General features: G+C 39.2%; 1 protein-coding gene across 6 annotated transcripts in view; it reads left to right on the top strand.

The window, feature by feature from the left end:
- The window catches only part of LOC145453292 (agrin-like), a 78,622-nt gene extending 68,326 nt beyond the window's left edge, over positions 1–10,296 (top strand). For 4 of the 6 annotated variants that reach the window (XM_080331271.1, XM_080331274.1, XM_080331270.1 and 1 more), the window contains 12 exons: positions 220–341; positions 1,357–1,494; positions 2,236–2,382; positions 3,721–3,838; positions 3,898–4,009; positions 4,459–4,473; positions 4,541–4,657; positions 4,799–4,988; positions 5,615–5,714; positions 5,781–6,005; positions 7,501–7,604; positions 8,865–10,296. In XM_080331271.1, the coding sequence (XP_080187397.1) occupies positions 220–341; positions 1,357–1,494; positions 2,236–2,382; positions 3,721–3,838; positions 3,898–4,009; positions 4,459–4,473; positions 4,541–4,657; positions 4,799–4,988; positions 5,615–5,714; positions 5,781–6,005; positions 7,501–7,604; positions 8,865–9,031 (1,555 nt within the window). In that variant the 3' untranslated portion in view covers positions 9,032–10,296. The remainder of the gene's footprint in view (positions 1–219; positions 342–1,356; positions 1,495–2,235; positions 2,383–3,720; positions 3,839–3,897; positions 4,010–4,458; positions 4,474–4,540; positions 4,658–4,798; positions 4,989–5,614; positions 5,715–5,780; positions 6,006–7,500; positions 7,605–8,864) is intronic. The other 2 variants (XM_080331273.1, XM_080331276.1) reach the window with 1 other exon arrangement.
- The last annotated feature ends 6,083 nt before the right edge of the window (positions 10,297–16,379 follow it).

The following is a 16,379-nucleotide window of genomic DNA, read 5'->3' as shown; positions in this document are numbered from 1 at the left end:
AACTATGTCTAATATGAGACTATTCCTCTCAAAACAACTCAGTACTGGTGCATGTCTTTGTTTCTACTGAAACTGCCTTAGTAGGGCTGTAAAGTTTATTGTGTAATATTGTATCTCGTAAGTTAATTAAACAGAGTAAGGAAGATCAAATAATGTTTCTATCCGGTGCATCGCACAATTCAACTATACATAATTTCACAAATTTCCATTATTTTACAGAGTTGCAGAATGCGCACCGTCACCGTGCATGCCCAATCCATGTCAACACATGTCCAGCTGTTTCATCACGTACCAACTAGAAGAATTCACCTTCAAATGCAATTGTGGCTCTCAATATTACGGTGAGTGTTAGAATGTCCTAGATTAATAGTACAATATTGTGAAATAAATTTTTTGTTCAATCTAATTATGTTTAAGACACTTTTTGTGGATGCAGTCACATTGCTTGGTCAAAATCAATTCTAAATTGGTATTCATCTATACTTTTTGCTGATATTGACAATATTGCATCACTCATTTAGCTTATTTGAAGGCCGCTTTCCATTACGTATCTTGACAGCATGGCGTTCATACATAATTATTCAAAATTCTCGGTAAATCTGGAAAATAAATCTTGTGTATATCGCCGATGCATCACCTGGGTTACTAGTACAGCTTGCGCATTTGTTAAACATTATATACAAGATAGTCCACATATTTACGGAGACACATGCACGATTACCATTACCAGTGGTCTGGAACGTATGTATCGAAAATTATAAATTGAGAGTGTCCTCGGAGGACGCTTAAATGTCCTCTTTTGGGGAATTTGTCCTCTTTTTCTCTGAAAAACTGCGACTTAGACGCGGCGAACATCAGAGTTTCGTAAGAAATCGAGAGCCGAGTCAAAGTGATGACCTTTTTTAGTCAACAAAATACTATCGGTCGAAAATTTTTCAAAATAACCAGTTTTCTTGGAGCTTTCAGAATTTATAAACATATTCCTCTTTTTAGGATTTCAAAATATAGTAATTAGTAACCCTATTTTAAAAAGTATATAGGAGTTTTGGGTAGTGGGGAATGAAGACTCGAATAAATCTGAAGTGGGGAATGAAGACAAACGGTTGGAAAGCATTGCTTTAAATGTATCTTGCTCTGCATCTAACTTGCACATTTTTGATATTTTGATATTCCTCTAAAAACCTACATATTTCATATTGAAACCAATTTTGGACCACTAACCTCTTTGGCAGTATGTCCACCGCTCAGTCCTGCGCACGGTAACTGTGATTTCCATACAAGATACCGTAGCACAGAACAGCTCTCAGTCTACAAATGCAGAAATTCATTCTTTTAACTGATACGCTTTTTATTCAGGTAACGTATGTCAAAACGAGACGCAGGAATCGGCTTGTGATTCAAATCCGTGCCATGCGTCTTCAACGTGTATGGTCATCGACAAATCATATCTCTGTTGGTGTCCTCCCTCGAGACAAGGACGGAATTGCGAGACGTGTAAGTGTGTTTCTATGTATTTGTCGGCCAATATAAAATTCATCCAAGGCTCAGTCTAGCCCATGGGTTTTCATCTTTGTTTCGTCCTGATCTATTTTCCGGATTAAAAGAGTGTGGCCCACCACTTGGACTAGACTTGGTCATGCTCAAAATAGTCGCAAACTATCATCCACATAGCTGTGGATTGTCATTATAGGTTTAGCTAGGTGAAAAAATGCCTTTTCAGTCCATTTTAGACTTGTACCTTGTCACTCCCTACGTGTTACTACGTTTTAGAGTCAGCAGATATGTTTTTTGCATACAATATGACAAATATAACTGAACTTTCACTTAATCCACAATTTTCCGAATATGACCTTCCTGCTGTGACCAATTAACAACCCCTGGTTCAGGTCCATAAGCATACGGTAATTCAGCAATTCTTGCAGGGCAACTTGATCAAACTCACTGAACATACCTGTATCAACTATGGCCGTGTCCACCATTTATTGGACCTTGTAACATACTCGACTTGGATTGTAAGGCTACTAACCACTCATATATGTGGAGTAAGGCTGTTTGAAAATAAAATAGGATTTTGCTCAATTCATGGGAGTCGAAAATGTTGGATTTTGATTTGAAAAAATAGTATTAAGGTTAGAAATTCTGTCGTATGTAGAATTACACACAGTAAATACTATTTTTTCAAGTCTAAAATTTTTTACACCAATAACTTTGTTAACTTTGCGCATTACATTTCAGTGATAAGGGATGAACCACTCGATACACCCGTTGATTCTTCGTATATGCCAATGTTTGCCGGGGATTCTTACATACAACGACCGTCTTTGTCCGGCGTCAGCACACAGTTGGACATTGAAGTTGTGTTTTACACTTATCAGCTTGAAGGTATCGGTTCAGTAATAATCAATATTTTCCTTCTGGGAATAGTTCATTCTGCTTTCGATAGCAAATTTAAATTATTCATGATATTCAATGAAACAGAATAATACATGTTTGGTATGCTGCGATACAACCGATCAAGTTTCAAACCCCCCTAAGGGAAAAAATCTAGAGATATGATAATATTCATTGATAAATTACCTATTAGGGCAGGGAGCTTATAATTTCAGTACTAGAAAAATCATCTCTCACTACCTGACTCGAAATATTAGCTAGAATTATTACTGGATTGTGATTTGCGTACTCGCATTATTATGTCCAGCCATAGCCATGAACAACAACGCAATTTCAACTTCCCCGCAAATATTAGTGGGTCTTATATATGAAGCAGCCTTTTCATCATTCTTCTTCATCGCTGAAACTATATATTTGTGTTATGTAACTGCATTTACTGACGTTTTTTCCTGATGAGAGTCAGTCAAAAATGATGGATTGGAATAAAATCTTTACTATATCAAAATTTTGTTTGTTGCGATATTGAAGATTTGTATCTACATATAACTATGTTCTTCATGAACGCCACCAACATATTCCACTTGGTGTAATTGATAAGGTAGAAGGTGTTCTAAGTAGACCGCGAAGCAATTCTGCGTAGACCGAAAATGGTTGTACTATCCAGCAGATTTCTTACAAACTCACCTAGCTCAAGAGTTTTATGGAAAAAAGGACCCAAAGCAGTTATTGCAATTTCGTTTTATGCAGGTTACATGAAGAATATAATATGTGCATCAAAATATAATTCAAATATGTCCGGTCGCATTGCTGTATCACTTCTGATTCGAAAGGTCCCTGGCCTTGGGAGCAATCCAAATCGAGTCGAATCTCTTGTACTCCTCACAATGCATACACAGGACTTATGCTAGACTGAGATTAAAAACGTAAAGCATAGACATATGTCAACTTGCATCATTATTAGAGCCTCTGTTTTGACAGTTTATGGCTGTAACTGTGTTCAACATGCCAGTCATCATAGCTTTTCCGATTACGTTGTTTGTGAATAAACGTGTTGCTAGAATAGAACTCCTCTCATGGAATAATGTAATATACTTTTATATATATATGCTTGATAATTCAGTATACTAGTGAAAAAGACGATCAAGGATTTTTAGGCAACATTTTGAAATCATATATTTGGTCCGGCCCATGAGCAATCTGATGGTTTGAATCTGGCCTGCTAAGCAAGTTGAGTTTGACACCACTCCACAAAACTGTGCTCACGCTTTGATGTATACTTATTTAGTCATATAACCTTCAACAATTCATCATACACTCACATATCTACAGGGCTAATATTTTACAATGCCAATTCCGACTCTGGAACTGAAGATTTCATTGCATTGAATATCAGGAATGGATACCTCGACTTTATGTATAATCTCGGTCAGGAAACGGTGCACATTGTGTAAGATTTCAATGTCATTTTGGTTTGAACTCTATAATAAACGTACTTCCACTACACAGGAGCGAGCAGAAAGTGTCTCTCAATGATTGGCACGTTGCAAAGTTATCACGTATTATGCGAGTTGGGGACTTGAAACTGGATGATCACAGGAAGGTGAAAGGGGAATCAAAGGTAACTTTGGCAGTTGGTATATTTGATACTAATCTGCAACAATCAGCATAATTAGTCTCTTGGACTTCGAAATCCTTACAAGGCTATATCTGCGCCTTCCCTGTCCAGCGGCATGTGCACATCAGGTACTAATGGTAGACATATGCACAGATTGTGTGTAGGCTATGTATATCATGAGTCGGTGTATATGCAGCCAAAACAGCAATGAAAAACTATATAATGTCCTTGCTTAATGTATAATGGTTCTAAATACAAGTTAATTTACAAACCATTATCAATTGTTATTAATATACAAATTGTACATTGTCCATGTATGTAATGCAAAATGATTTTCTTTCTACTCAAAATATCAAAACTGTTGAGATGATTGTCAAAGTGACAACTTGTTATTTCATCTCTGAAATGCATTAGAACTACTTTTGCATTATTCTTTTTCATGCTGCCACAAGAACGACAAGTCATGGGTTTGTTTCGTGTTTTTCTAGTCCATGTTTACAATGCTCTTTCCAAGATTTTGCTGTTGATTTTTAGAATCAACACACTCAACTCAATCTGGGCCAGCCGTTGTACATAGGAGCAGTTCCGGAATCAATCGATCTACCAGAGGGAACGGCGATATCTAGCGGGCTGATGGGTGCAATTCAAAAGGTAAAATCAGTAGATTTATAATTATAGTTATAATCAATGTGAATACACATGACTGTATATTGATGTAAAGACAGGCCAGTGTACAACAATGTCAATCTTGATGTGATTATTCAGAAACAAAATTGACTTTATGTCTTTCAGTTTATTGTCAACGGAGTGAAGTTACCACAGTCGCTGGTGGATGAGCATTCAACGTCCCATCACGTACAAGCTTTCAACGGTCACCCTTGCTATAGGAGACCCTGTGAAAACAGGGGAAACTGCGTTCCCATACTAGGGAACTATACTTGTCACTGTGTATCTGGATTCACAGGAGCTACATGTCAGACAGGTATATCGATAATAATGTCATTGTTTACTGGATTCATTATCCTTTTCATCTATTTAAAACACATCCCTCACGTTTAAGATTACTGTGTGCAGTGGAAGTCATGTTCCATATTGCAGACTTTCTATGTATGTACTTATTGCAATATTTTGGAATAGCCCACAGTGTGTGCTTCATATCATTGTATTGATGATATCTATGAAATGGTTTTGTCGATAACTGACGAAGAGCTGTATACAGCGTAGGCTACAATGCAGTGTACAATGTACAATTGTACATGTTGATAAGTGGGGCTCCTTGAAATATGTCACCAAAGCTGTCTATTGAAATGCTTCGTGTGGCTTTTTAATATGGTGTGTGGGACACTGTAATTAATACTGAAACCTAATAACTAGAGCGATTTTTTTACCTAAAAACGGAATCTTTTGCACTAAAAATTAAAAATTTAATTTTGACAAGATAAAGATGATAACTTTTCACGACCAAACCCATAATTCACACGAGAAAACAATTCTTGTGAAATTTTTCCCATGAAATTATAAAAGTAGGAAAACTTATTTTCTATATCTTCCTCATTATTCCAAAGCAGCAAACTGTTTTCGGTGTGTTTATGTATTCTAAATTTGTAGGTCTGCCAAGAGACGGAGTTCGCAAAAAGGTAGATGTACAAGAAGCCTTATACCTGGATGGCAACGTACAGTCACAATATCGCAATCTTATCATCAGAAAGTAAAATCGAATGAAGATGTTTCACTTGTGATGATTAAGATTTTAGAAATATGCCGTCTTCCACAGAGATCACTCAACGAAACAAAATGAATACAATTATGTATTCAAAACGACCGCATCCGAAGGACTGTTGTTTTACAACGGAAAGCATTCCAGGACAGGAGACTATCTTGCGGTAGGACTGAAGGAAGGAATGCTCTACCTGGTTTACGATTTGGGTTCTGGACAAGCACACATTATGTCCAGATATCTTGTCAACGATGGATTGTGGAGGGCAGTCACAATTACAAGGTGTGCCTTCATTCACCTCTTAAGTTAATTGGAAAGACATGTTTGCCAGATATGGGTTCATTTATTGAAAGTCATAGTGTAGGGCAGAGGTTTCCAACTTAAAATTGGTCTCGCATAGCTTCCTAGCTTGGTATACGCCACGGTACAAGTACAATAGCCGGCCAAGAAGGCAGTGTTTCTTAATATAGAAGTGTCTGATCCATCATCCAAATAAACATAGGGAATGATAGTACATCGCACGCAGCAAAAAAAATAAATACGAAATAGAATTTATTAGAAGTATTGTTGCGCTCGGAACAGAGTAACAATAACTTCATACAATTTGAATCTTAATATATCACTATTTGAAAAGAAACAAGCATAGGCCGCTGAACATGAAGAAATGTTCTCCCTGGCCACGTGTTTTAGACCCTTGCTCTGAGTTAACTTGTGTGCTGAGCAGGGCTGTAAGCAAGTTACGTGGTTCCGTTCGGAGTCACAAGTCGATCTCACTTTTATAGCTTTTAGTCAAGTCGAGTCATTTTCAATTCACCACTGGGTCAAGTCCGAGTCCAAGTGGGCTGGTAGGTGGTCGAGTCCGAGTCACAGTGTTTTGACCCGAGTCCAAGTCATTGTGTTCGCTAATCAGTTTTCTGTTCAATCCGGTTCAATCAACTTTATTAAACTCTGTTCGAGTGATATAGAATGGCTCACATTCACAATATCGTAAGTTTCCTCAATCTTAACGGTTTCTGGCTTATTTTCCAAGTATCAGGACTGATAGACGAAATACCAATAATGTGGTAAATTTACTATTCTTCGAAGTTACAATCAAATGTCTATCTTGGTCGTCTTAGTCTCGAGTCATATGACTTGGTTCGAGTCGTGCGCAATGACTCGAGTGCAAGTGGAATCAATACAAAAATTGAGTCGAGTCATTTAAAGCATTCGAAAAAATGACTGGAGTCAAGTCTGGTCACCAAAAATCGCGAATCGAGTCATTACAATCCTGATGTTTTGAGTACCGAAATTAAATCCCCTTACTATTTTATGAATGAAAATTCTCTTTAAAATACTTTCCACCCACTGTGAAGGCCTTGAAACTTTGATACGAGGTAGCTTATCATTCAAATTATATAGCAGGTGGCTATATGCGTTCATTGAAACGACATTTCTGTTAAACGGAGATCAACCTGCAGTATTGTGTCACACCGCTTTGGCTTGTTAGTGTTAGCAAATCAGAAATAAAATAGGCTAAGTGTAACTGAAATTAATTACTTCATTGTCGCATTAAAGGTACATATTTGAACACTTCAAGTCTTAGTTACTGCTGTGCTGTGGCTTCATGATGAAGGGTACTTCATTACTCCGCACGGAATTGAATCAGTCTGATTGTCAATTTTGCTCTGCCCTGTATATACTATATTTATAGATATTGTCAATATGATATCATTGCTTCCTTGAAATATTTTGTAGACATTTCGGTAGGCCTAATATATTTTGTTTGTATATTCAGAAATCAAAATAATGCCTCCTTGCAAATGAACGATGATGAAATATTAACTGTGAGCGCGCCGTCTTCAACAAAGTGGCTGAACACGGATGGATTTTTATGGATAGGTATGTGATTAACTTCTTCCTTATCAGTTCTTTATATGTTAATAATCAAACATGGAGTTAGAAAGGTGCACACATTGACTTGTTATGGTCAATTTCGAGTCACCCAATAGCTAACCAAGCAAGAAAGTGTGATGGTGATGAGTCCGGCTTTTTGATCGGTAAGTCGTTGGTTTCATCCCTGGCCGGGTCAGACCAAAGACTTGAAAACTGGTATTCGTGGCTATCCTGCTAGGAGCTCAGCAGCCACGGATAGCATGGAGGAGAGAAACAAACGGGTGCAGACTAGATGACCTTACGGTTGTTTCGCATCTCCGTTGTTAAAAGCATATAGATGGTGCAGGCGAAAACGAATACCCCTTTCTCTTTCTCTCTCTCTTAGAAGTGAAATGAGGGAAGCACAAGTGAAGCTTTTACCGTCCAATATAATTGAAATATCCACCTAGAACGGACCTGGGCATTGCACGGCCTGTGGTCTAACCCGGCGCTCGTCGCGTTTATGACTGGTCCGCAAATAGCTTCTTGGAATTCAGAACATCAAACAAAACAAGATTCAACCACAGGATGTATAGGCTGAGTCGGAAATGCTTCTACTTGTGCACCGTGATTACTTGTTGCCTACTAACGTCATTTGCCTCACCGTCAAGAGAAATCGGGATTACCACAGCCAACTTCTCCAATTTTCGCAAATTTTTAGCCAGTTTCGCTTGCTTGATTCAGGTTGTTATATTATGCGATCGGTCATACCGCGTCACCACATCCGTCACCTTGTAACTGACCATTATTGATAATGGGCCGTGATAGCTTAAATGCAAAGTATATTAAAAAGTTTATAACAGAAAATGCCACGACCGCATCGCAACGACAAAAACGACATAGGCTATCTCTCCACACCGGTCACACGAGCTGTGCCGGTCAATATTTACAATTATCAATCAACACTATTCCAAACTAATCAACAAGCTATCAATCAGTCGCACGCACTATGTGCAGCGTCTGAGGTAACAGTCAGTACTAGTACACAAATGTACACAAAGGCACAATTTGTGTCTGCTGGAAAGGTGTGTAAGCACAATTTGAAATCCAAAGGTGTCGTTTTACCTGCTTCACACCCCGCACAATTGTGAAAATGGGCGAAACACACGATTTTCGTTTTTAGTGTACACAATCCAATTGGTCAAAAGATCTTTTATGTTGACAATGTGCGTTCATTTTCGCAATAAGGTAATCATGCTAGTCTTTACATGATTTATTTCATTGTAGGGGGCTGCGACCAGGAATACATGCCGTTACTTGAGCGTGGACTGCCCAGGTCTTTTTATACGGGTTACATCGGATGCATAGGTCACTTCCGAATCAAGGGAAAGGCTTTGAGATTACAAGAAGACGCGTTTAACCATCCCAGTTTTAGTATGTGCGACGCGCGGTGACCTAAAGCTCATTCGATCAGGATGAAGCAAGGAAATGATAGTTTGTTTGCAACCTGCATTTACGAACGCCCGAATATCGTGGAAACGTGATCCATAGCCGCGAGACCTTGTACGAATTCGATTGTCCGGAGGACGATTGCTTTTCATGAAAGTCATCATGTGATAGCCATGTTACTATTATCCGCCATGTCGCTGGCTGGTATGAACAAGTTTGCTCTATATTGGCTTACATAAAACACTCGTTCACTATTTAAGCGTTTCGCGACATACGCCGGTACGTTGATTGCGTAGAGAATTACCAACAGATATCTGTGGTGTCAACAGTATTCCACGTTGCTTTCTGTAACCAACAATATACGAATAAGCAAGATCACGAAACAATTAATGCAGCTGCCTATGCTGTTTTACGACCACTATCTGTTACCGACGAAAATTGTTTGTTACTGCCTCATAACTAGTGCCCGACCTATATCCGATTTTTAGTCAATGCCGATATAACCAATAACCCCGATATATTGAGTCGAAATTCAAAAAATATGGCATTTAGGTTGAAGCGCGTGTCCAACACTTTAACGTATTTATTTGAATAGTTCATCAGCCATTACTTTGTTTGGACATGAAATGAAACTGAGGCTGTATATGGGCACGAGTAAGTCATAGTAAGCAGATCAATATTCCTAGTCCTTGACGATATTGTTGCCCGAAATGCCCGATACCCGTATTTCATTCAAAGTGAAATTGTGACTCGATATTATCGGCCAAACGGTAATCGGTCGGGGTCTACCCAATGCGTCTTTACATTAGTAATTATGATATACCAAGGCCGACAGTTTTTCTGCAACACCACTATTTTTTAACTTTGAAAATAGATCTTAACTATGATTATAACGATATTGCTGAACATTGCACCTACAAAATAGACGACGGACATCGGCATTTTTGTACTGATAAAGCTGATGATTGATACAAACATCTTGTGAGTTTTATTCGATTTCAATCAACACGTCACTGTATTTTGTATTCGCTCGATCGTTGTGTGCGTCGCCTGCATGTGATCCATTTTCACCAATCTCTGAGCAAACTTCATTTGATAACCGCACCTCAACTGGCTCTCTTGTGTTGTCAAAATCGTTAGTCCTATATATTTATGATGCATGTACGGATCTCTTTTATTTCGTTGTTATAGCTTTGTTCTTTACTACGTTTTCACTACATTTCTCATGTGATCTGATGCATATCTCGAATATAGTTATGATATACATTGACAGCTATCCGTAACGTTTTTGTCGAAAGTCTACTCCAGACGTTCTTAACGTATGGGCCTGTTGGGTATCCGAAAGGCAAAGGTTGAAACCACAATTATGACACCAATTGAAGAGCTTCTTGGTGGTACAGAGCTTTAATATACAATTTAACAACATATTCATATCGACCCGAATATTTTCGGCTGACAATCGTCCGGCTGACGATTACTCCTGACGAAAACATTCGGCTTTTATTTCAATATGAACGTATAATTAATTTGTATATTGAAGTTGTAGTTGTCTAATACCAATTTATCCTAATGTTTACCTCCTTTCCACATTTGGTCTTATTATAAATGCTCACTTCAGGTCACAGTCGCCAAAGAACGACAACAACAATAAAATTCCTTGGTTTAGTGATCAGTTTCCCAGATTTCGTGGTCTACGCAACAGCGATGATCATCGGAGCGGAGTCGGAGTGGATTTGGAGCGGAGTTTTGCCGATTTTGTGCCAGTCGGAGTTTACTACAGATATTTTTTCGGAGTATTGTAACTTTTGTCTCTGATATATTTGGATAGCTCTGACCAGAATACACTATTGATTATGATTACAAACCAAAACACAGACGGTTGGCAGCTTGTAAAGTTGTAACATGACGGGTACCATGCACAAATGATTGCAAACTGCATAAAAATCGGCCATCTGCACTGGAATTGGGGACTGGAGAGTAAACAATACTATGAGGCCAACCATATTATCACAATTTACCATGTTGTACCATGTGTACCACGTACCATGCTTGCCACTTCGGATACTTGGCGAGATTCATCGGAGTCTGGGATTGAGCTCTTCGGGGTCGGAGAGAGTTTTCCTCAGACACTAAAGTTGTCGGAGGGATTCGGAGTCTCGAAAAGCACTATCCGCTCATCACTGCTACGCAACGGCCCGAGCACATTTCGGGATACGGGCTAAAAAAAAAGTCAAGTACCACTGCTGTAGCCATCATACGGAACACTTGACATAGGGTTGTTCTGCTGCGAACCATCGAATCAAATAGGATGCTCGATTTTAGAGCAAGCCTTAAAACCGTATACATTACGCGAAAAAACGTATAAGCAAAAGATATGTGCGATATTGCGAAATTTACAATATATCGATCAATGGACTAGTATCCCGGTCTAGTTTATTGGGAGTTGAATTTGTTCAATAATTGTCAACAAACAGGGTATAAAGATTGAAGGCCCCGAGTTTGCACTGCAATCCGACGAACGGCTCCAGCTCCTTTCTCGGCGAACTCGATTTTTCATACTAGGGTGAAGGGAAAAATAAAAAATTTTGAATTTCAAAAAAAGGTTCTTGATATGTGGTGCCAAATAGCAAACAAATAAATTCTATCATAATTTTGGGTTCGTACACCCTCTAGTGGTCGTGCAATTTAACCGAACGAGCCAAAAACAGCTAATTTCGCCATATCTGGATCATCACTTACACTAGAAAGTCAGTTTTGGGCTTAGAAGATGCAGAAGCAACATGTTTTTATCTCACTTCTATAGAACTTGCCCTTAAAAATGAACAGAAAAAAGTTACAGGCAAATTTCTGATTTTATAGGTAAAATTAGGCACTGAAGGAGTGGGTAGGATGTCAAAAGCGTGTAGTGATTGATCTTATGACTGGGCAACAAACCCTATCAATTAGAACTACTTTTCAAAACTTGCTCAAGCAAATGAACCCCCCCTCAAGCATAAATAGGGCTCGGGCATCGAGAAGAGACTGCTAAAACTGTATTTAAAACAGCGTCCATTGGTAGTGCAGCGTCGCGATATCGGTAAGTTTATCACAACGGCCCTCATGAAATTTCTTACCAAAATGCTGTGGTAGGGTTTGTTTCATATTTGTCACGAAGCTCCTGAATGAAAGCACAAAAATTAAAAATACACATTCAAATCACAAACATCACTTCTATACTGGAAACAGAAATTTTTTTGTAGCAGTATCACATGAGTATCAGTGTGCGCAAACAATAAAGTCATGTTTAGTATTGAAATATTTCATCTGCTTTCAAGACTTCAGTTTTTGTCTGATGAAGCCATCTCTACGTTTAAATCCTGAAACATTGAGCAGATGCTTATGTCACCACTGTCACATGTCTATCCACTGCCTGGTTGTGGCAAGGATAACTGAGCCTTTGGTGATGATCTTAGGTTTTCCACCTCGACATCTCACAAGGTCTTGATTGCATGCGTCTGTTCAATAGCTTTGTGGTTCAAGTTGACAATTTGGTGGAAATATTAAGCCTTGATGTTGATAACTGGAATTTGGAAGAATCTGATGCTGGTGTCAATGTTGCTGCTTTAGGGTTTGGTTTCATTTATATATCCTCCTTCAAAGTCGTCATTTGGAACCAGATATGCAATATTTAGAGGCTGGGCCCATCGTTCATTCAATATGGTTGACTCTCGCGTCTCAAATCTCAAAGTCGAGTCGAGTCGAGAAATCTGAACTGTTTTTCTCAATTCTGCATGGAGGTCTAATTTCCGTCATTGTTTGAAATAAAAATGCACAATTCCATTGTTGATGGTGCTAAAAATTTTCACAATATAGTTTCCCGTGTCACAAAGCGTACTGATACCCGAATTCACTATCTTGCACTATCTTTGCTACGAAGAAATACTCATTTAGAACATCCAGAAAATGTTTTGCTGGGAATGCTTTGGTGACGAGGAGGGAAACGTCCGAAGATTTACAGTTAAAAAGATTACAGCTATGCGCAGAACAACCACACCGTACCCAATTACAATTATGAATTTGAAGGAAGATATATGAATGACACCAAACCTAAAAACAGCGACATTGAGCATCAGTTTCTTCCAAATTCCAGTTATCACCATGAAGGCCTAATATTTCCACCAAATTGTCAACTTGAACCACAAAGATATTGAACAGACGCATGCAATCAAGACCTTGTGAGATGTCGAGGTGGAAAACCTAAGATCATCACCATTAAGGCTCAGTCATCCTTGCCACAACCACGCAGTGGAAAGACATTAAAACGTGGTTACTGAAGCATCTACCCATGTTTCAGGATTTGAACGTAGAGATGGCCTCATCAGACAAAAACTGAAGTCTTGAAAGCAGATGAAATCTTTCAATGCTAAGCATGATTTTAATGTTCGTGCACACTGATACTCATGTGATACTGCTACAAAAATCTTCTGTTTCCAGTATAGAATTGATGTTTGTGTTTTGAATGTGTATTTTCAATTTTTGTGCTTTCATTCAGGAGCTTTGTGACAAATATGATACAAACTCTACGACAGCATTTTGGTAAGAAATCTCATGAGGGCCGTTGTTATAAACTTACCGATATCGTGACGCTGCACTACCGATGTACGCTGTTTTAAATACAGTTTTAGCAGTTTCTATTCGATGCCCGAGCCCTATTTATGCTTGTAGGGGGTTTCATTTGTTTGACTCAGTTTTGAAAAGTAGTTCTAATTGATAGGGTATGTTGCTCATTCATAAGATCAATCACTACCCGCTTTTGACATCCTACCCACTGCTTCAGTGCTTAATTTTACCTATAACATCAGAAATTTGCTTGTAACTTTTTTCTGTTTATTTTTAATAGTAAGTTCTATGGAAGTGAGATAGGAACGTGTTGCTTCTGCATCTTTTAAGCCCAAAACTGACTTTCTAGTGTAAGTGATGATCAAGATATGGCGAAATTAGCTGTTTTTGGCTCGTTCGGTTAAATTGCACGACCACTAGTGGGTGTACGAACCCAAAATTATGATAGAATTTATTTGTTTCCCATTTGGCACCACATATCAGGACCCTTTTTTGAAATTCAAAAATTTTCATTTTTCACGTCACCCTAATATATACGTTGTTGAGATGAAAAGCAGACCAAAAGACCCGCCGTTTCACAAGTTTCTGAAAGCGTAAGCACTGTGGTGGCGACTGGCAGGGCTTTTGGAGCAGCCGTAAATTTACATTGCTCCAGCTCCGGCGCTTTCTTCTATCATACATTAGCTCCGGCTTCAGCTCCGGAGCCGCATTATTGCCACTGCTCCTGCTCCGGCTCCGGATTTGCTGGAAACTATCGAATGTGTCTGTCTGTATCAGGGGTGGGCCACCCGCGGCCTGCGGGCAGAATGTGGCCCGCGAGAAGGTTTTACGTAGCTGGCGAGCTAATTTCCCATTATATTATCGAAATTCTGTTTATCGAAATTGAATTGCTCAGATTGTGAACTTCCAAGGCCAACCAAAAATATGATTAATCTAGCCGCAAAACTTGGGATGTTGATGACTAAAATATCAGTTCCGACGCATTGGCAGATCCAGGATCCAGTCACATTTATAGTAAATCGTCGTACATTACACTAAACTAAAAAAGTAGTAAAATTTTCTTCACGCTTCGCATGTTTAATTGTCACACGATTTCTTGCTTTGTAGCCTAACCCCACCTAAAAATGAAAACACGCCTGATTTAGCCGATTGAATCTAACTATATTCGCAATCTCGAGAAAAAGTCGTTTCGCGTTTGCGCTTGCAGAAAGATCGTCGACGATGAAATGTAGGCAAAAATGATTGTCGTATATTAGCGGAAATCTCCGATATCGATATGTCCAGATGCCGAATAGTCCTGTCCTTGCAAACTGAGCCCAGCGGGCGGTATACAGTCGACCAGCAATATACCCAAGTAATAATAATATTAACTTTGAAAATTTTACGCGTCTGGCGCGGCTAGCAGCGTACTCGTTCGTCAATTTCATGTGGCCCTTTAGCAGAAAAGGTTCGCCACCCCTGTTCTATATAGATTACTATTTTGCCCGTAGGTTAGTTATCTATAGTAATCTGGAGTCTGTCAGCCGTCAGTAACATCGGATGTAGCAACGAAGACATAAGTGCCGCCGTGCCGGCTTGTGACGTCATATTGAATACTTGTCAATTGTCGATAACATCATATTTGCACTAGAACGCACTTTACTCGTTGGCATTGCTGTGTACAGTGTACACTGTACAGCAGTGGTTCTCAACCTTTTTCACCTCGCGAACCGGTAAAATTTCAAAACATATTTGGCGGACCGGTGGACTTTCAAAAATTGAAATCAACTCAGAACGTGAGGTATTCCACCGTTTTTTACAAGTACACGGTGCTAGAGAGTGACATTTTGACGGTTTTGATCGTAATTAATTCAGGTCATGATGGCATCGATCTGATTTTACCGTCGTGAGTCTGATGGGTCGAGGTAAAATGGTTTTGCCCAGATAAACGTGCTAGAGCTGAAAGTCGTTTACATTCTTGTGCGCCGAAGGCAATTGATTTAACCTACGACGATAACTCGAATATTATTCTTCTCTTCGACAATATCGACAGAACAAGCGTTTCGGAGTCGAGCCCAGCACCTTGTCGTGCTACCTTGCTCATTGCCCACTACCACCAGACGTAGGCTACTCTGGCTACTATAAATAACATGCGCCGCCCGAAAACACCCGACATCAGCTATACCTAGCCATCCACAAAATCAGGGCTGATCGTCAGCTTACCCGCCCAAAAACGTTGGTATTGGCGATTAACCAAGTTTTTTTGGGGGCGTCGCCCCCCGACCCCACTGTTGGTTGGGTGTTTTCACCAGTACTTGTGAACAGTCATTTTAGTCAGTGTATGCAGAAAGTTCATGTAACATGATCGCGCCAAGCGCGAAAATTTTCTTTAATTCATGACTGAATCGGTCAATAATTATATTTTTAATTGCATATATATTGCTGTAAATTGTTTATGCTCTCTGAATAATCAGATTTTTCGGTAGAGTTGACTGAGGGTGAGTAGATATTGAAATCACCCAAATTGGTATTTTTCACTGGAAAATAATATTTTTCTGTGGTCTGGCATTTCTCGCATGGGGTGCAGATTGCCAGAACAGCGAGATTCGGCGCCAGCCATTTTGGACCCTAAGGACAAAATTAGACATATATATATTATCTTTCGAAGTTTTCGGTAGGGCATTCCTTTTCGGCCAAAGAGTTCTTTCTTTGTACACTTTTCGGAGTCCTTTGTTAGCGTAAACTTCATTATGTGTTGGCGTAATAATGGCTGAC

Source organism: Botryllus schlosseri, chromosome 13, assembly GCF_051294905.1.
Source record: "Botryllus schlosseri isolate E-star chromosome 13, Bs_hap1, whole genome shotgun sequence".
NCBI lineage: Eukaryota > Metazoa > Chordata > Ascidiacea > Stolidobranchia > Styelidae > Botryllus > Botryllus schlosseri.
The sequence above is the reverse complement of the archived record's forward strand: the minus strand, read 5'-3'. Positions and strand labels throughout refer to the sequence as shown.